Source organism: Erpetoichthys calabaricus, chromosome 3, assembly GCF_900747795.2.
Source record: "Erpetoichthys calabaricus chromosome 3, fErpCal1.3, whole genome shotgun sequence".
Lineage (NCBI taxonomy): Eukaryota > Metazoa > Chordata > Cladistia > Polypteriformes > Polypteridae > Erpetoichthys > Erpetoichthys calabaricus.
In genome coordinates this window covers 3,527,163-3,548,926 of record NC_041396.2, presented here as the reverse complement: position 1 = coordinate 3,548,926, position 21,764 = coordinate 3,527,163, and the positions used below count along the sequence as shown (strand labels likewise).

The 21,764-nt window shown below is 40.6% G+C and overlaps 1 protein-coding gene across 1 annotated transcript in view; it reads right to left on the bottom strand.

Moving 5' to 3' along the window:
• Positions 1–21,764, bottom strand: part of LOC127526979 (cytosolic phospholipase A2 gamma-like) — a 110,950-nt gene that overhangs the window by 28,737 nt on the left and 60,449 nt on the right. Inside the window, exons 9-10 of the mRNA XM_051924230.1 lie at positions 4,316–4,357; positions 26–55 (exon numbers count right to left, since the gene is read on the bottom strand). Of these exons, the coding sequence (XP_051780190.1) occupies positions 26–55; positions 4,316–4,357 (72 nt within the window). The remainder of the gene's footprint in view (positions 1–25; positions 56–4,315; positions 4,358–21,764) is intronic.

Below are 21,764 nucleotides of genomic sequence, written 5' to 3'. Positions count from 1 at the left end.
CGGCAGATGATGACCACGGACGTACCTGGAACGGCCCTATGATGTTCTTCCTCATCTGAAAAAGAGACAGAAAGAAAGATGACAGTAAATAACCAAGCAACTGTACATCCAATGAATCAAACAGGCAGTTTGAATGAATCGAATCAGTGAAGTGAATCAAAATGCCCACCACTGCTTGAGTCTGGTGCTTCATGTTTGTGTTTTTGGTTGCAGGTTTATATCCTTCCTACAGTACTCCCTCTACCTATGATAGTGTCTTTCATGGATATGTCCTTCCTATTGCATGCTCACTATCTAATATAGTGCCATTCACATATCTATTCTTCTCCAACAGAGACCCTTTTTACGTATACTGTATATCACATTTTGCATATATCTCCTGCCTATAGTGCATTTTCTATCCTATCTACAGTAGTGCCCTTCCAATTTAAATATTTTATATATATATAGTCTATTCTGCCCACTTGATCTTATATAGAGCATTTCCAATGTATAATCTTTTTTGTGACTTCTCTATCTAATATAGTGCCTTTCACATATATTCTTCCTAATGTGCCCTCTCTATCCTATATAGTGCCCTTCTCATATACATGTACATACTGTACATCCCTTTTTTACATATGTAATCTTCCTTCAGTGACCTTTCTATCCTCTATAGTGCCCTTCCCATATATATATATATATATATATATATATATATATATATATATTATATATTTCCATTTTAAAGAGTGTCCTTCCCATATATAGTCTTCCTATTGTGCCATTTCAATCTTAAATAGTGCCATATATATATATATATATATATATGTATATGTATATACAGTGCATCCAGAAAGTATTCACAGCGCATCACTTTCTCCACATTTTGTTATGTTACAGTCTTATTCCAAAATGGATTCAATTCATTTTTTTCCTCAGAATTCTACACACAACACCCCATAATGACAACGTGAAAAAAGTTTACTTGAGGTTTTTGCACATTTATTAAAAATAAAAAAACTAAGAAATCCCATGTCCATAAGTATTCACAGCCTTTGCTCAATACTTTGTCGATGCACCTTTGGCAGCAATTCCAGCCTCAAGTCTTGTTGAATATGATGCCACAAGCTTGGCACACCTATCCTTGGCCAGTTTGGCCCATTCCTCTTTGCAGCACCTCTCACGCTCCATCAGGTTGGATGGGAAGCGTCGGTGCACAGCCATTTTAAGATCTCTCCAGAGATGTTCAATCAGATTCAAGTCTGGGCTCTGGCTGGGCCACTCAAGGACATTCACAGAGTTGTCCTGAAGCCACTCCTTTGATATCTTGGCTGTGTGCTTAGGGTCGTTGTCCTGCTGAAAGATGAACCGTCGCCCCAGTCTGAGGTCAAGAGCGCTCTGGAGCAGGTTTTCATCCAGGATTTCTCTGTACATTGCTGCAGTCATCGTTCCCTTTATCCTGACTAGTCTCCCAGTTCCTGCCTCTGAAAAACATCCCCACAGCATGATGCTGCCACCACCATGCTTCACTGTAGGGATGGTATTGGCCTGGTGATGAGCGGTGTCTGGTTTCCTCCAAACGTGACGCCTGGCATTCATACCAAAGAGTTCAATCTTTGTCTCATCAGACCAGAGAATTTTCTTTCTCATGGTCTGAGAGTCCTTCAGGTGCCTTTTGGCAAACTCCAGGCAGGCTGCCATGTGCCTTTTACTAAGGAGTGGCTTCCTCCGGCCGGCCAGCTCTAGGAAGAGTCCTGGTGGTTTCGAACTTCTTCCACTTACGGATGATGGAGGCCACTGTGCTCATTGGGACCTTCAAATCAGCAGAAATTTTTCTGTAACGTTCCCCAGATTTGTGCCTCGAGACAATCCTGTCTCGGAGGTCTACAGACAATTCTTTTGACTTCATGCTTGGTTTGTGCTCTGACATGAACTGTCAACTGTGGGACCTTCTATAGACAGGTGTGTGCCTTTCCAAATCATGTCCAGTCAACTGAATTTACCACAGGTGGACTCCAATGAAGCTACAGAAACATCTCAAGGATGATCAGGGGAAGCAGGATGCACCTGAGCTCAATTTTGAGCTTCATGGCAAAGGCTGTGAATACTTATGTACATGGGATTTCTCGATTTTTTTATTTTTAATAAATTTGTAAAAACCTCAAGTAAACTTTTTTCACGTTGTCATTATGGGGTGTTGTGTGTAGAATTCTGAGGAAAAAAATGAATTTAATCCATTTTGGAATAAGGCTGTAACAGAACAAAATGTGGAAAAAGTGATGCGCTGTGAATACTTTCTGGATGCACTGTATGTGTGTATATACAGTATCTCACAAAAGTGAGTACACCCCTCACATTTTTGTAAATATTTTATTATATCTTTTCATGGGACAACACCGAAGATATGACACTTTGATACAATGTAAAGTAGTCAGTGTACAGCTTGTATAACAGTGTAAATTTGCTGTCCCTTCAAAATAATTCAGCACACAGCCATTATTGTCTAATCCTCTGGCAAAAAAAGTGAGTACAACCCTAAGTGAAAAATGTCCAAATTTTGCCCAGTTAGCCATTTTCCCTCCTTGTCATGTGACTTGTTAGTGTTACAAGGTCTCAGGTGTGAATGGGGAGCAGGTGTGTTAAATTTAGTGTTATCGCTCTCACACTCTCTCATACTGGTCACTGGAAGTTCAACATGGCACCTCATGGCAAAGAACTCTCTGAGGATCTGAAAAAAAGAATTGTTGCTCTACATAAAGATGGCCTCGGCAATAAGAAGATTGGCAACACCCTGATACTGAGCTGCAGCACGGTGGCCAAGACCATACAGTGGTTTAACAGGCCTCTCCATGGTTGACCAAAGAAGTTGAGTGCACGTGCTCAGCGTCATATCCAGAGGTTGTCTTTTGAAAATAGACATATGAGTGCTGCCAGCATTGGTCCAGAGGTTGAAGGGGTTGGGGGGTCAGCCTGTCAGTGCTCAGACCATACGCCCACTGCACACTGCATCAAATTTATCTGCGTGGCTGTTGTCCCAGAAGGAAGCCTCTTCTAAAGATGATGCACAAGAAAGCCCGCAAACACTTTGCTGAAGACAAGCAGACTAAGGACATGGATTACTGAAACCATGTCCTGTGGTCTGATGAGACCAAGATAAACTTATTTGGTTCAGATGGTGTCAAGCATGTGTGGCGGCAACCAGGTGAGGAGTACAAAGACAAGTGTGTGTTGCCTATAAGCATGGTGGTGGGAGTTTCATGGTTTGGGGCTGCATGAGTGCTGCCGGCACTGGGGCGCTACAGTTCCTTGAGGGGACCATGAAGGCCAACATGTACTGTGACACACTGAAGCAGAGCATGATCCCATCCCTTCGGAAACTGGGCCGCAGGGCAGTATTCCAACATAATGACCCCAAACACACCTCCAAGACGACCACTGCCTTGCTGAAGAAACTGAGGGTAAAGGTGCTGGACTGGCCAAGCATGCCTCCAGACCTAAACCCTATTGAGCATCTGTGGGGCATCCTCAAAGATCTCTCACATCCACCAGCTCCATGATGTCGTCATGGAGAAGTGGAAGAGGATTCCAGTGGCAACCTGTGAAGCTCTAGTGAACTCCATGCCCAAGATAGTTAAGGCAGTGCTGGAAAATAATGGTGGCCACACAAAATATTGACACTTTGGGCACAATTTGGACATTTTTCACTTAGGGGTGTACTCACTTTTGTTGCCAGCGGTTTAGACATTAATGGCTGTGTGTGGAGTTATTTTGAGGGGACAGCAAATTTACACTGTGATACAAGCTGTACACGGACTACTTTACATTGGAGCAAAGTGTCACATCATCAGTGTTGTCACCATGAAAAGATATAATAAAATATTTACAAAAAATGTGAGCGGTGTACTCACTTTTATGAGATACTGTATATAGATAATAATATATATATATATATATATATATATATATATATATATATATATATATATATATATATATATATAAAACAATTTCTTTTGTGCCCTCTCTGTATAATTGTGTTTTTTCACATAATGTACCCTTTCTATATGGCACTATATATATATATATATATATATTCTTTTGTATCCTCTCTGTATAATATACAGTATGTACCCTTCCTATAGCCCCCCCCCCCCTAACTAACATAATGCCTTTCACAAATATATTCTTCCTTTTGTGCCCTCTCTATCTAATACAGTGCCATTTTACATATATATTCATCCTATAGTTCCCTCCATCTTATATAGTGACTTTCATGTCTGTTTCTCTGTTAAGTTGCATTTCTTTCAAACTCTTAGTACACACAGATGCCTACCTGAAGGCCGATCACATTCCTCTGCCCATTTCTTATCTGCAGCTGCGAGGAGAGACAGAAGCGTGAGGGTCAATTTTAGAATAAAAACAACAGCTTCCGTAGCATTAAGCGCCCTGTTAAAGGACGGCCATTTTAAATTAGCAGGACTCCTGCTCTTTCTTTTCAGCATATTATAAATGCTGTCTGAGACTGAGCTGGTAACACTGAGTCTGTTGTGTTCAGGTTAGCCACCCCAATTACCACAAAGCCCACCATGCGCTGATGTACATGTCCAGGATTTTTTTGTTTCTCAATTTAATGCCCCTTAGCTGAGTTTGCTTTGTTCTAACTACCCCCTGCAAAGAAAACAGAAAACAAACCCACCATGAAATTGAATTTCTTCCTCACTTTGCTGTTGTGGATCATCTGAAATAAAAAAGAGAAAGTCTAGCTATGAGTAAGATGAAGCAGCAAGAAGGTGGAAGCAGATGTGTGGTGTCTATCAAAGCCAAAGACACCATTAAAATTCTAAAATGGGGACACCCCTCTAAATTTCTGAAGCAGGTGTTTCCAGGCTACAGGGGTCTTTGTGTCTTCCATAATTATGTTCCTCATTTATCATCACTCAGTCATTCTCTAACCCACTTTGTCCTGAACAGGGCCGTAGGGATCTGATCAGAGCCAATCCCAGCTAGCAAAGGGCAGAAGGGTGAGAATAAACCTTGGACTGGGCGACAGTCCATCACAGGGCACACACCCACACACCAAACACATACACGGGCCAGTTTAGGATTGCCAATTCACCTAACCTGCATGTCTGTGGACTGTGGGAGGAAATCCATACAGACATGGGGAGAACATGGACGTGAACCCTGGTCTCCTTACTGTGAGGCAGCAGTGCTACCACTGGGCAACTGTGCCACCTCAGCATAACTCCAAAGGACCAGGACAAACAACATTCAAACAATAGATGGGTGGGTAGATTTCAAACTCACTGAACACATTAGCATAAAGGATACCAATGTATAACACTCCTGGGAAGATTGCCATTCAATCATCACGACTGTGTTGTGGAGGAAAGTCAATTATCTGCTGCACCTTCATATTAAAGGGTCTCATTATTACACAGAGAGTAAAGAGTTACCGGATACAGATATGGAAGCAGAGTACCAGAAAACAGGTAAAACATCCATCAGGGACCAACCTAGAAAACAGACGAACTGTCTACATAGCAGAGTGCGGGCAACCTAGGAGTACCCAGGGGCAGCAGAAAGAGAGATTGAATATGAGGGACTGGCAAGCTCATCAGGGACCACAGAACCAAAGTGCATGGAGGTGGGATGTGTACCTAAACAGAATGTAATTCCTTCTGGCACCAATAGGGGGCATTAAGTGCCAAGCCAGCCTAGAGAATGTCTGTCACCTGAAAGTCACTGTGGGATTGAGAACTAGTGATGAGGACAAAAATCAGGGGCCATCATGGCTAATGCTGCCCATCCTCTTTAGTTATCTGCCCATTCCACCACAGTGTGATAGGGGGCGCAACCGAGTCAACACAGGCAGCAGTCCACATAATGCCAGCTTCATCTTAGACACACATGCTGGCCTAGAGATAATATTTCTTAATTTTATTATAGCAATAATGCAGCCATTTGTAAAAATAAGGTTTTATAACACATTATCATACCCTTTTACCTTTTTTATAATAGTGCCTTTCACGTCTATCTATCTATCTATCTATCTATCTATCTATCTATCTATCTATGGATTATATAGTGCCTTTCACTTCTATCTATCTACCTACAGTGCATCTGTAAAGTATTCCCAGCGCATCACTTTTTCCACATTTTGTTATGTTACAGCCTTATTCCAAAATGGATTCAATTCATTTTTTTCCTCAGAATTCTACACACAACACCCCATAATGACAACATGAAAAAAGTTTACTTGAGGTTTTTGCAAATTTATTAAAAATAAAAAAAACTGAGAAATCCCATGTCCATAAGTATTCACAGCCTTTGCTCAATACTTTGTCGATGCACCTTTGGCAGCAATTCCAGCCTCAAGTCTTGTTGAATATGATGCCACAAGCTTGGCACACCTATCCTTGGCCAGTTTCACCCATTCCTCTTTGCAGCACCTCTCAACCTCCATCAGGTTGGATGGGAAGCGTCGGTGCAGAGACATTTGTGGTGGCTCTGAGGCTAGGGATCTGCCCTGGCAATCGGAAGGTTGCCGGTTCGAATCCCGTAAATGCCAATACGGACTCTGCTCTGTTGGGCCCTTCAGCAAGGTCCTTAACCTACAATTGCTGAGCGCTTTGAGTAGTGAGAAAAGTGCTATATAAATGCAAAGAATTATTATTATCTCTCCAGAGATGATTCAAGTCTGGGCTCTGGCTGGGCCACTCAAGGACATTCACAGAGTTGTCCTGAAGCCACTCCTTTGATATCTTGGCTGTGTGCTTAGGGTTGTCGTCCTGCTGAAAGATGAACCGTCGCCCCAGTCTGAGGTCAAGAGCGCTCTGGAGCAGGTTTTCATCCAGAATGTCTCTGTACATTGCTGCAGTCATCTTTCCCTTTATCCTGACTAGTCTCCCAGTTCCTGCCACTGAAAAACATCCCCATAGCATGATGCTGCCACCACCGTGCTTCACTGTAGGGATGGTGCCAGGTTTCCTCCAAACGTGACGCCTGGCATTCAGACCAAAGAGTTCAATCTTTGTCTCATCAGACCAGAGAATTTTCTTTCTCATGGTCTGAGAGTCCTTCAGGTGCCTTTTGGCAAACTCCAGGCGGGCTGCCATGTGCCTTTTACTAAGGAGTGGCTTCCGTCTGGCCACTCTACCATACAGGCCTGATTGGTGGATTGCTGCAGAGATGGTTGTCTTCTGGAAGGTTCTCCTCTCTCCACAGAGGACTTCTGGATCTCTGACAGAGTGACCATCGGGTTCTTGGTCACCTCCCTGACTAAGGCCCTTCTCCCCCGATCGCTCAGTTTAGATGGCCGGCCAGCTCTAGGAAGAGTCTTGGTGGTTTCGAACTTCTTCCACTTATGGATGATGGAGGCCACTGTGCTCATTGGGACCTTCAAAGCAGCAGAAATTTTTCTGTAACCTTCCCCAGATTTGTGCCTTGAGACAATCCTGTCCAATCATTATATAGACAGGTGTGTGCCTTTCCAAATCATGTCCAGTCAACTGAAAGTACCACAGGTGGACTCCAATTAAGCTACAGATATCTATCTATCTATCTATCTATCTATCTATCTATCTATCTATCTATCTATCTATCTATCTATCTATCTATCTATCTATTATATTATTATATAGTGCCTTTCTATCTATCTATCTATCTATCTATCTATCTATCTATCTATCTATCTATCTATTATATTATTATATAGTGCCTTTCTATCTATCTATCTATCTATCTATCTATCTATCTATCTATCTATCTATTATATTATTATATAGTGCCTTTCTATCTATCTATCTATCTATCTATCTATCTATCTATCTATCTATCTCTCTATCTATCTATCTATCTATCTATCTATTATATTATTATATAGTGCCTTTCTATCTATCTATCTATCTATCTATCTATCTATCTATCTATTATAGTATTATATAGTGCCTTTCTATCTATCTATCTATCTATCTATCTATCTATCTATCTATCTATCTATCTATCTATCTATCTATCATATTATTATATAGTGCCTTTCTATCTATCTATCTATCTATCTATCTATCTATCTATCTATCTATCTATCTATCTATCTATCTATCTATCTATCTATCTATCTATCTGTTATATAGTATCTATCTATCTATCTATCTATCTATCTATCTATCTATCTATCTATCTATCTATCTATCTATCTATCTGTTATATAGTATCTATCTATCTATCTATCTATCTATCTATCTATCTATCTATCTATCTATCTATCTATCTATCTATCTATCTATCTGTTATATAGTATCTATCTATCTATCTATCTATCTATCTATCTATCTATCTATCTATCTATCTATCTATCTATCTATCTGTTATATAGTATCTATCTATCTATCTATCTATCTATCTATCTATCTATCTATCTATCTATCTATCTATCTATCTGTTATATAGTATCTATCTATCTATCTATCTATCTATCTATCTATCTATCTATCTATCTATCTATCTATCTATCTATCTATCTATCTATCTATCTATCTATCTATCTCTGACTGAGGCTCTGCCTAACGCCCTTACATTTGTCTGCTATATGCTTGTTGTTAACTATTGCTGCTGTTTTTTTTTTTTTCTTTTGATTTCCCCACCACTCCAATCAGATGACTGCACAACAGAGAACTAGAAGAGGATGAAGATGAAACGTTCAAAAACAAAAAATTCTGGGTGAGGGGGATCCAGCCAGTCTCTCACAGGCAGGGCCGGATTTTCCTATAGGCTAACTAGGCTTCAGCCTAGGGCCTCAAGATCAAGAGGGGCCTACATTTAAATTGTTAGCAAAATTAAAATTACACTATTCTAAAAACAGTGAACACTAAAACACTGAACCGAAAATAAGGAGAAATTCTACGCATATGACTAATAAACAAACATAAAAATGTATTGGTTAATCACAGTAATGATGTATTTTATTATCTCTCATGTAGAGAAAAGCCAAGCAAAATGACACCTTTTATTGGCTAACTAGAAAGATTACAATATGCAAGCTTTCGAGGCAACTCAGGCCCCTTCTTCAGGCAGGATGTAAATGATGACATCTTGCCTGAAGAAGGGGCCTGAGTTGCCTCGAAAGCTTGCATATTGTAATCTTTCTAGTTAGCCAATAAAAGGTGTCATTTTGCTTGGCTTTTCTCTACATTCATAATGGCTAACACGGTACAACACCCTAGTACTATTATCTCTCATGTAATTTACAAACTTAAAAATGGAAGGTGAAAGGGCCTCATAAGTGGAATAGCCTAGGGCCTCTTTTCATATAAATTCGGCCCTGCTCACAGGTATCTGTACAAATATGAAGCCTTAAGGACCACCTGTCAGACAAGCACACTCATAACAGCATAACATCATTCATAACACCGCCTGTATATTTGTAAGTGGGCACATTTGGGACTTGACTGGGTCACTCTTATTAAATAAAATTTTAAGATGCTGGTCAATAAATGTCAGTTTATTTCACTTACTTTGTGATGGCAATGATGGTGGTGATAAATGATGCAGTTTTGCTACAGGTAACAAAAGAAAAAATTAAAGTTAATTTTTCTTTACCTTTTACTTTGCAGAACAAAGGGAGAGCAAAATGTGAAAAATGCCGTATAAAAAAGTGAATGGAAAATCCAATTTAAACAATTAACGGTGTCATTTATTACAGAATTTCCACTCAGCCCTGTGACTCTTAGATTGAACTGACAGGAGTAAGCACAGTGTGTGTGTATGAATGTGCAGACATGTGCGTGTCTGTTTTTGTCTGTACTAAAAGTGTTTGTGCAGCACTGACTCCATCCTGAAGGCCGTTACTCAACTGTCAGAAAGAGGGGTGACCTCGCCATACTTTGGAAACGTGTAAGTGTGCTGGACAGCCTTCTAATTTGTTCTGCCCTGCGGTTCCTAGTCATGTAACCTGACATCCTCTGGTGACGAGATCACAAACTTCAGTCATCAAGTTTGACATCCCTGGACTAGAAGTCACTTAATGTGATGCCAGCTTAAGTCCCACCATTTAGGTGTACTTTAGAGGGTCAGCTCAGGTTGGGCGCTTGGGACACAAATTCAGAGAGGCGAGATTGCGTTGGTTTGGACATGTGCAGAGGAGAGATGCTGGTTATATTGGGAGAAGGGTGCTAAAGATAGAGCTGCCAGGGAAGAAGAAAAGTGGAAGGACAAAGAGAAGGTTTATGGATGTGGTTAGAGAGGACATGCAGATGATGGGTGTAACAGAGCAAGATGGAGAGGACAGAAAGATATAGAAGGAGATGATCCACTGTGGCAACCCCTATCCTTAGCATCCTTCTCCCAATATACCCAGCATCTCTCCTCTGCACATGTCCAAACCAACACAATCTCGCCTCCCAACAGCCCAACTTGAGCTGACACTCTAATGTCCTCATTTCTGATCCTATCCATCCTCGTCACACCCAATGCAAATCTTAGCATCTTTACCTCTGCTACCTCCAGCTCTGTCTCCTGCTTTCTGGTCAGTGCCACTGTCTCCAGCCCATATAACATAGCTGGTCTCACTACTGTCCTGTAGACCTTCCCTTTCACTCTTGATGATACCCGTCTGTCACAAATCACTCCTGACACTCTTCTTCACCTCTCTTCCACAATTCCTGTTACTCTGTACTGTTGATCCCAAGTATTTAAACTCATCCACCTTCACCAACTCTACTCCCTGCATCCTCACCATTCCACTGACCTCCCTCTCATTCACACACATGTATTCTGTCTTGGTGGTCTTACTGACCTTCATTCCTCTCCTCTCATATCTCCACCTCTCCAGGGTCTCCTCAACCTGTTCACTACTATCACTACAAATCACAATGTCATCAGCAAACATCACAGTCCACGGGGACTCCTGTCTAATCTCGTCTGTCAACCTCTCCATCACCATTGCAAATAAGAAAGGGCTCAGAGCCGATCCCTGATGTAATCCCACCTCCGTCACTCCTACCGCAGACTTCACCACTGTCACACTTCCCTCGTACATATCCTGTACAACTCTTATGTACTTCTCTGCCACTCCCGACTTCCTCATACAATACCACAGCTCCTCTCTAGGCACCCTGTCATATGCTTTCTCCAGGTCCACAAAAATACAATGTAACTCCTTCTGGTTCTCTAAACTTCTCCATCAAAGCCCTCAGAGCAAACATTGCATCTGTGGTGTTCTTTCTTGGCATGAAACCATCCTGCTGCTCACTAATCATCACCTCACTTCTTAATCTAGCTTCCACTACTCTTTCCCATAACTTCATTCTGTGGCTCACCAATTTTATTCCCCTGTAGTTACTGCAGTCCTGCACATCCCCCTTATTCTTAAATATCGGCACCAGTCCACTTCTTCTCCACTCCTCAGGCATCCTCTCACTTTCCAAGATTCCATTAAACAATCTGCTTAAAAACTCCACTGCCATCTCTCCTAAACACCTCCATGCTTCCATAGGTATGTCATCTGGACCAATGGCCTTTCCATTTTTCATCCTCTTCATGGCTGTCCTTAATTCCTCCTTGCTAATCCGTTGCACTTCCTGATTCACTATCTCCACATCATCCAACCTCTTCTCTCTCTCGTTCTCTTCATTCATCAGCCTCTCAAAGTACTCTCTCCATCTGCTCAACACACCCTCCTCGCTTGTGAGTACGTTTCCATCTTTATCCTTTGTTACCCTAACCTGCTGCACATCTTTCCCAGCTCGGTCCCTCTGTGTAGCCCACTGGTCCTTTTCTCCCTCCTTAGTGTCCAACCTCTCATACAACTCATCATACGCCTTTTCTTTAGCCTTCGCCACCTCTCTCTTCACCTTGCGCCTTATCTCCTTGTACTCTTGTTTACTTTCTGCATCTATCTGACTATCCCACTTCTTCTTTGCCATCCTCTTCCTCTGTATACTCTCCTGTATTTCCTCATTCCACCACCAGGTTTCCTTTTCCACTTTCCTCTTTCCAGATGTCACGCCAAGTACCCTTCTTGCTGTCACCCTCACTACATCTGCTGTAGTTTCCCAGCTGTCTGGTAACTCCTCACCACCACTTAGTGCCTGTCTCACCTCCTCCCTAAACTCAACCTTGCAGTCTTCCTTTTTCAACTCCCGCCATTTGATCCTTGGCTCTGCCCTCACTCTCTTCCTCTTCTTGACCTCCAACATCATCCTACAGACCACCATCCTATGCTGCTTAACTACACTTTCCCCTGCCACCACTTTGAGGTCTTCAATCTCCTTCAGATTGACTCTTCTGCATAGGATGTAATCTACCTGTGTGCATCTTCCTCCACTCTTGTACGTCACCCTGTGTTCCTCCCTCTTCTTAAAATACGTATTCACCACAGCCATGTCCATCCTTTTGGCAAAATCCACTATCCTCTGACCTTCTTCATTCCTCTCCTTGACACCATACCTACCCATCACCTCCTTGTCTCCACTGTTCCCTTCGCCAACATGCCCATTGAAATCCGCTCCAATCACCACTTTCTGTTCCTTGGGTACACTGTTCATCACTTCATCTAACTCACTCCAAAAATCTTTCTCACCCATCGCACACACAACTTGTGGTGCATATGCCCTATCAACATTCATCATCACACCTCCAATTTCCAGCTTCATAGTCATCACTCTTTCTGACACTCTCTTCACCTCAAAAACACTTGACATTCTGTTCCTTCAGAATAACTCCTACTCCATTTCTCCTCCCATGCACACCATGATAGAACAATTTGAATCCCCTTCGATCCATCTGGCCTTACTCCCCTTCCATTTAGTCTCTTCACGCACAATATATCAACCTTCCTTCTCTCCATCATATCTGCTAACTCTCTCCCCTTACCAGTCATACTGCCAGCATTCACAGTTCCTTCCCTCAGTTCCACTCTCTTTACTTTCCTCCTCTCCTCCTGCCTCCGGACACATCTCTCGCCTCTTCTTCTCCTTCTTCGGCCAACAGTAGCCCAATTTCCGAAAGCACCCTGTTGGCTAACAGTACTGGTGACAGTTGTTGTTAACCCGGGGCTTGACCAATCTGCTATGGAAATTTGTATTGTTGTCTGCATATTGATTTGGCAAAATTTTACACCGGATGCCCTTCCTGATGTAACCCTCCTCATTTATCTGGGTTTGGGACCGGCACGAAGAAACACATTGGTTTGTGCATCCCCTGTGGCTGGGTTGTATTCATCATTCACTATTTGGTTAAGTTAACAACTCCGAAGGATACTGAAGAGAAAGCGAAGAACTGAAAAGTACTCATCTGTTTAAGGCTTCAAATCACTTGGAAAAGAAAATGAACTGACACGGTAGAGTTAAAATGCTAACAAGCCATCAAATTAAATAAGACCCTGTTGTTGGTGACGATCGGCTTCTAATTAAGCAACAGGATTGCAACACAAACCTGCAGTCACTGCGGCTCTCCAAGGTCAGAGTTGGTCATCCCTGCCATAGACCAAGGCTTGTATTCCTTGTTTTCAAAATCTACAGAATCCGGCTCTATCACTAAACACAAACCTTCATCATCAGGGAATTTAAAACACAAGGGCTTAAGAAATTTGACAAGCGAGAGGAGATCATTCAGTCCGTTTTGTTGCTCATTAGTTTTACTGATAGCTAAGCTGTCCCAGTGTCACATCCAGATCCTCCTTAAAGGTTGTCAGACTCTGTGCTTCAACTCCATGCCTCAATAGTTTGCTTCAAATTCCCACAACTCTTTAGGTAAAGAAGTCCTTGGTTACTTGCTTCAGTCCTAAAAGCCATTGCCCTTTATTTGCCTTCTTCGCCTAGGGCAGCACCAATGCCCGAGTTGGCCCTTGTCACAGTTTGCGTTGCACTAGTGATGACTTTTTTTGTTCTTTGTGTTCTTACAGACTTCTATTTCTTGCTTTCAAAAACTTCAAAACCCGGGTCATCTAAAATAGGCAAGACATTGTCTTCAGAGTATTGATAACATAAGAAATTTGAGAAGTGATTGGCGTTCATTGCGTCCATCAAACTTGTTTGTTTAGCTTTGAGCTGAGCTGTCCCACTGTCTCCTCCAGATACGTCTTGGTGGCTGTTTGGCTTCCTTAGGCCGTGGGGCTGCCTCACTCAGTTTATCACATAGTGTTTGCTGCCATCTAGTGGATTAAACTAAATAAAGCACCTCATTGAACTTGGTATATAGAAGCCATAGTGAATTCGGGTTGTTGTTTCAACCCCATTTCTTGCTAATAATATAATTTAGTGGCTTGTTAGAATTTTAACCCTGCCATGTCAGCTCATTCTCATATCGTAAATAGCATCCAAGTGATTTGTAGCCAGATGGGGATAAGGAATCCTCAGTCCTTCGTTTTGTTTTCTCTTCAGTTTTATTCCAAATATTTGATTAACCCTGAAGATTCACAATGAAAGCAGACAGGTGTAAATGAAACAAGCTGCAGTGGTGCAGAGAACTTACTCTGTTTATCAATCAATATCATCAATAGCAAATGTAATTATACAGCACAAATAAAAACAACAATAGCTGACCAAAGTGCTGCACAACCAAGAATAATACAATACAAAGGACAATAAGCAACAAGACAATAAAACAGACAAACGCAGCTCTTATCATTGTAATGAATTCAAAGCCAAGGAGTAATAATGTGCCTTAACTCTTTCAGGGCTGATGTCGACTTTTGTCAAAAGGAGGAGTTGAGGATGGTAATCAACTGTAAACTGTGACAAAACCAACCGTTACATTGGACTCTCGTTGCTAGAAGGAAAGTTAGATTCATTGGTATGACCGAGATTACCTGCGCTCACATGAGTTGCAAGGCGCACACAACGGCAAAAATGGCACTGAGATCTGGCGAGAGATCAAAGTGAATGTGAAAAGCAAAATGCTCCATGGATGACGTCTTCCCTATCATTTCTGAGCTAGACTATGACTTGTCGGACTCAGATTTTGATACAAGTGATCGAAAACGAATGTTAGGTTCCAGCTTCAGCTGATCGGTCCCCAGCTAGTAGTGGTACTGACAATGTTCGTCAGGGAGGTCTGCCACTTAAAAATGACAAGAGGTAGAATCCAGATTGTAATGTACCGTGACCGCTGCCGTAGCAGCCTGGCAGCAAGCCTGCCACTTATTCTTGGCAAACTGGCAGCCATAGCATGCAGCAACAGACGTTTTATGTTGATTTCTGTGTGAAAGCATCATTTTTTGGAAAAAATATTCAGCCTTCAAAGAGTTAAGAAGTGGTTAAAAACGGGCAAAGTAGGGGCCAGCCTAACACGAACTGGTAGTTCAACGTGTTCATTGGACCCTTTTCCTACTCCTCTGGTACAAGCTAATGTATCAGATATAAGCCCTCTTATTGCTGACATCATTAATCATTCTCTCCAGAGCGGCTTAGTCCCACTGGCCTTGAAAACCGCAAAAATTAGGCCTTATTTTAAAAAATCCTCTTTGGATCCTGAAGTGATAGCAAACTATCGTTCGATCTCCAACCTTCCGTTTTTGTCTAAGGTTTTGGAAAAGGTTGTTTTGGTTCAGCTTCAGGATCACCTCAAAAAATTCAATCTGTCTGAAAAATTTCAATCTGGCTTCTAAACTTCTCACAGTACAATATCTATCTATCTATCTATCTATCTATCTATCTATCTATCTATCTATCTATCTATCTATCTATCTATCTATCTATCTATCTATTATATAGCACCTTTCACATATCTATCTATCTATCTATCTATCTATCTATCTATCTATCTATCTATCTATCTATCTATCTATCTATCTATCTATCTATCTATCTATTATATAGCACCTTTCACATATCTATCTATCTATCTATCTATCTATCTATCTATCTATCTATCTATCTATCTATCTATCTATCTATCTATCTATCTATCTATCTATTATATAGTGCCTTTCATATCTATCTATCTATCTATCTATCTATCTATCTATCTATCTATCTATCTATCTATCTATCTATCTATCTATCTATTATATAGCACCTTTCACATATCTATCTATCTATCTATCTATCTATCTATCTATCTATCTATCTATCTATCTATCTATTATATAGTGCCTTTCATATCTATCTATCTATCTATCTATCTATCTATCTATCTATCTATCTATCTATCTATCTATCTATCTATCTATCTATCTATTATATAGTGCCTTTCATATCTATCTATCTATCTATCTATCTATCTATCTATCTATCTATCTATCTATCTATCTATCTATCTATCTATCTATCTATTATATAGCACCTTTCACATATCTATCTATCTATCTATCTATCTATCTATCTATCTATCTATCTATCTATCTATCTATCTATCTATCTATTATATAGTGCCTTTCATATCTATCTATCTATCTATCTATCTATCTATCTATCTATCTATCTATCTATCTATCTATCTATCTATTATATAGCACCTTTCACATATCTATCTATCTATCTATCTATCTATCTATCTATCTATCTATCTATCTATCTATCTATTATATAGTGCCTTTCATATCTATCTATCTATCTATCTATCTATCTATCTATCTATCTATCTATCTATCTATCTATCTATCTATCTATCTATTATATAGCACCTTTCACATATCTATCTATCTATCTATCTATCTATCTATCTATCTATCTATCTATCTATCTATCTATCTATCTATCTATCTATCTATCTATCTATCTATCTATCTATCTATCTATCTATCTATCTATCTATCTATCTATCTATCTATCTATCTATCTACACAGACAGCCCTGGTCAGAGTCACCAATGACCTCCTGATGGCTGCTGACCAGGGCTCTCTATCACTCCTTATCCTCCTGGACCTCACAGCTGCATTTGATACAGTAGATCATAATATTCTCCTTCATCATCTTCACTATATAATTGGACTTTCTGGCATTGCTTTGGAGTGGTTTGAGTCCTATCTTACAGACAGGGCTGAGTATGTGGCCTTGGCGGATGCTAAATCTCATACCCACACTGTCATCTGTGGCGTCCCACAAGGATCAGTCCTTGGGCCAACCCTCTTTAATATCTATATGCTACCCCTGGGTCACATGATCCACAAGCATGGAGTTTCATTCCATTGCTATGCCGATGATACGCTGCTCTATGTGAGACTGGATTCGACTTCTCCTATACCTCCATCAACTTTTTCCTCTTGCTTGGATGAGATTGAGGCCTGGATGTCCAAGAACTTCCTCAAGCTAAACAGCACCAAAACTGAAGCTCTTTTAATTGGCACCCCCCCATCAACTTTGTTCCTCTGTAAATTGTATTTCTTTTTCTGACCGCACCATCACCTTCTCCCCTTCTGTTACAAATCTGGGTGTCAAGTTAGACTCCCATATGTCATTTGATACACATGTCCATCACCTTTGTAAAACTGCATTCCTTCATCTCCGAAACATAGCCAAACTCCGTCCCTACCTCTCCCTCAGTGATGCTGAAAAGCTGGTTCACGCCTTTGTCTCATCCAGACTGGACTATTGTAATGCACTCCTCATCAGGATACCCAACAAGAGCCTTCAAAAGCTCCAACAAATTCAAAATAGTGCTGCTAGAATCCTGATGAGGGTGCGGAAATATGAACACATCTCACCAATCCTTCTGTCACTTCATTGGCTCCTTATCCACCTCCGTATCGAATACAAACTCTGTTTGTTTACTCATCAGTGTATCCATGGAAATACTCCACAATATCTCGAGGAACTCCTTATACTACAATCCACTACAAGAAACCTCCGTTTTACAAATACCCACCGCCTTCGCCCCCCTGTGACCAAACTTCACACAATGGGTGACCGAGCCTTTACAGCCGCTGCTCCACAGCTCTGGAATGTCCTACCAGAGAGCCTGAGAACACGGCAGATTGTGGACTGTTTTAAAAAACAGCTAAAGACTTTTCTGTTTAGGAAAGCTGATTAACAAGAATATTATAATTATTGTTGTTTTATCTCTGTTTTTATCTTGCTTTGTCTTTGTTTAAACTTTTTATGTAGAACTTTGAAATTTACTGCTAATGTAAAGTGCCCTATAAATAAAATGCATTATTATTATTATAGTTGGGGGCTACAACTGCAAAGGCACAATCTCCCTTATACTTTAGTCTTTATTTAGGGACCACCAGACCTAATCAGTAGACCCGAGTGACCCTAATGGAATATATAATAGTAAAAGGTCAGAGAGGTGAGAGGGAGCTACGCCATTTAGGCTTTATAAGCAAATAATAAAATCTTAACTTCCTTAGCGTTATAACCAAGTGTCACTTGGGCTGTTGAAACCGTATTAAAGGCGTTAGTGTCACTCGGGCAACTGTACAGACACATCTCATGTAAGCGTTAGATCTGAGGATTACTCGGACTGTAATAATGCTAACAGTATTAGTCCTGAGCGTTACTCGGGTAATGGTGTAGACGCATCTTCCCCTAGCCTCATAATGGCGTCTTCTAAAAAATGTTTTTTCAGCAGCCCATGTGTTGCATGTGTGGAATAATAAATATTTGAATCAATGTATTAAATAATAGTTGAACTAAGAATCTTGGGCTGAGGGCCTTTTGACCTAGTCCAAGGGAGGGGAAGAAGATTTCGTGACTACGCCTTAGTGCAATGAATAAACAAGTCTGAATCGCCTTGGTGATTACTATCTGTGTGCATTTGAGTGGATGAAAAATATATTATGTAAACCAGCTAAGAAAATGTATATGTATTTTCAAGTATAAGAGTTTTTTTGTATTAGCCATATAAATGCATTAAGATTGTGATGAAGGAAAGTTAAAAGGTTGAAAAGCATTAGAGCTTTAATATAGAAAATAGCCACAAGATGAATAAAAGAAATAAATCAAGGGTGGGTCAGCTTGTGGGAGACCGCACCCTGTCCTAGTAAGAAAAGGGCTGCTTGTGAAGCTGCAACCATAAGATAAGCTTTGCATACGTGACTGAAAAATTATAAAAAGCCTGCTGTGAAAACGAGCAGGGCCTGTGACGTGATACTGTCAGTGACTAGTTGACAGGCTCTGTGCAGACCTCTGCTTACCAAGAAGAGAAAGTAATAAAAAGATTTCTGTTTGTTCAAATCAGTGTCTCCCTGCTGTTGTCTCGAACCTTCGACTACATATGCTCCTGCCAGTGTTAGGAGCAGTGCCATTGAGGAGCTTCTCTTTAGCAGCGATGACAAAGGGAATCTGTCTTCAGGCAGCGAAATTCAAACGGACAGTGAAACCAAAAGTGATTCTGATGAATCCGTAAGCGACGCTCACTCGCGTTTGGGTTTCTGTTGACCCTGCTTCACATAAACCAGCACCACCTCGTTTTGATGCTGTAGGGCAGCCACAAATAAAGGTAAACTTGGACAGCCAAGATCCAATTACTTACTTGAAGTTATTTCTTGATCATGACGTAATCGAAAGAACTGTTGTTGCGATGAATCGGTTATTCTGAACAGTGCCAGGGTAAATGACCATACACCTGAGCAGCTTTCCCGTTCAAAGATACACCACACAACAGACATATTTTGACAGTATATACATATAATATTAGCATCATTGGCATTATTATTATTATTATTCATTTCATATTTTTATTATTTGTAGCATTGTTATACTTTTTACACTTGCGACTTTGTACTTCTAGTGTTTTGCACATTTTACAGTAGAAAGGTGAGATTTCATAAAAATGGCTGTACTTTTTTATATATTAATTACTAATGTCTGATTATACAGTAAATATCGAATGCATAGCTACATTGGAAATAAGTCTAAGGAGAACTATTGTGATATGATGAATACTTAATACCCCCCCCACACCGCCGCCGCCATTGTATTTGTATGTGAATCTTTGCTTTCAGTAATTACTGTGACTACTTTGCGCAGTGAGATCTTCAGCTAAACTTTTCCGGTAACAATTGATCAACCCTGCACATCAGTTGGAAGGATTTTGTCCCATTCCTCCTTGAAGAACTCAGACAAGTCGAAGGGCTTTCTTGTATGAGCTGCTTATACAACATTTCTATGGAGCTAAGGTCAGGACTTTGACTTGGCCATTGCAAACCATAAAAGGTCTTCTGCTTTAACCATTCTTTGATAGGATGACTCGTGTGTTTAGGGTCGTTGTCTTGCTGCATGACTAACTTTCTATTGAAAGGATTATCAGTTCCCTTGAAGTCTGGTGTTTGAATTAATGAGAAAACAATCAGGTGTGAAGTGCAGGAAGCCCTGCCCTATTTAAAGAACACCAATCTGGATCTTCTCTATCAAAGTTTGAGTTTCAACACACATGTTAGTGTAAAAATGTGTCGTGGCTCAATCAAAGGAGATTTCTGAGGAACCCAGAAAATGACTTTTGGATGCTCACCAGGCTGTAAAAGTTTAAACACCAAATTTCTACATACAGGGAGTCCTTGGGTTACAGTGTCTCGACATACGATGTTTCGAGTTTACATCGCTCACTCCCATAAAAACTTAAAAAAATTGAGACATGAGTGTTTTGGTGTACACCATTAGTGTCGCACTTACAGACTACGTGGGTGAACTAGCTTGGCTGCGCGCAGCGGAAGAATACGCAGTAACACAGCATATGAGTGAGGGAATTGGTGAACTAGTTTATTGCGCACGGAGGAAGTGTTCAGGTTGTGTAACTTTGTTTGGTGACTTTCTGGCCCTTATCATGGATCCTAAACGAAAGTCAGAGTCTTCAGATGATAGTGCTTCAAAGAAGAGGAAAGCCATCACGATGGAAGTGAAATTAGACATTGTAAAGAGATCAGAAGGAATAAAGGTAAGGAATTTTTTTACACTCATTTTTTGTCATTTTTTCTGTTACTACAGTACACTATATGAACAGTATATTTATGTCCTTTTCCTTTTTCTGTGGCTTAGTTGTGTTTTTATGTTCTAGATTATGATTTTGCAAATGTGTTAGGATAGGTAAGTGACTTAGGTTAGGGTGTGTTTCGACTTACACCAAAATTTGGGTTACATCACTGTTGTAGGAACGGAACTGTGTCATAACCCGAGGACCCCCTGTATGGACTTCACCAGTCCACTTTCAGGCAGATTGTGTTTAAACGGAAAAAAATTCAACACCAGGGGCCTCATGCATTATGCCGTGCATAGAATTCACAGCAAAACACGGCATACGGACAAAAGTGGAAATGTGCGTACGCACAAAAAAATCCAGATGCACAAAACTGTGTGTAATCCAACTTTCACGCACTTCAGCTCCATAAATCCCAGTCAGCATGAAAAGTAACGCACGTGCACATGCCTGCCGTTCCACCCCAACTCCTCCCAGAATTTTTCATATTTTAATATGCAAATCAATATGAATATCACCTTCCTCGTTCAGTGTTTGGTTAAAAGACAATGCCAAAAGCACGTGAAAAAAAGAATTTCAGTGAATATGAAGTGGAGGCAAGGAAAAACGTACAATTTGTTGGCTTAAGCAGTTGTATAAACAACAAAAGGAAGTTGATCGAGGGATACAGAGTGTCAGTGACACTCGAAAGATAAAAGTTCAGAAAGTCGCACAGTGCCCAAAATAAAAAAGAAGTGGTCAGCTATCAAAGTTGCTGTGAAAAGGTGCGTCATAGCCCACCGTCTGAGTGTCGTACGGAAGTGTACAAAAAAAGGAAAAAAAAAATAGGGACACAGTGGATAAAAAAGATGGAAATGTCCGCTTTAATCTCATAGTTTATTTTGTCATTAAAGTAGAACATCATAAACTTCATTTTAAAATCAATG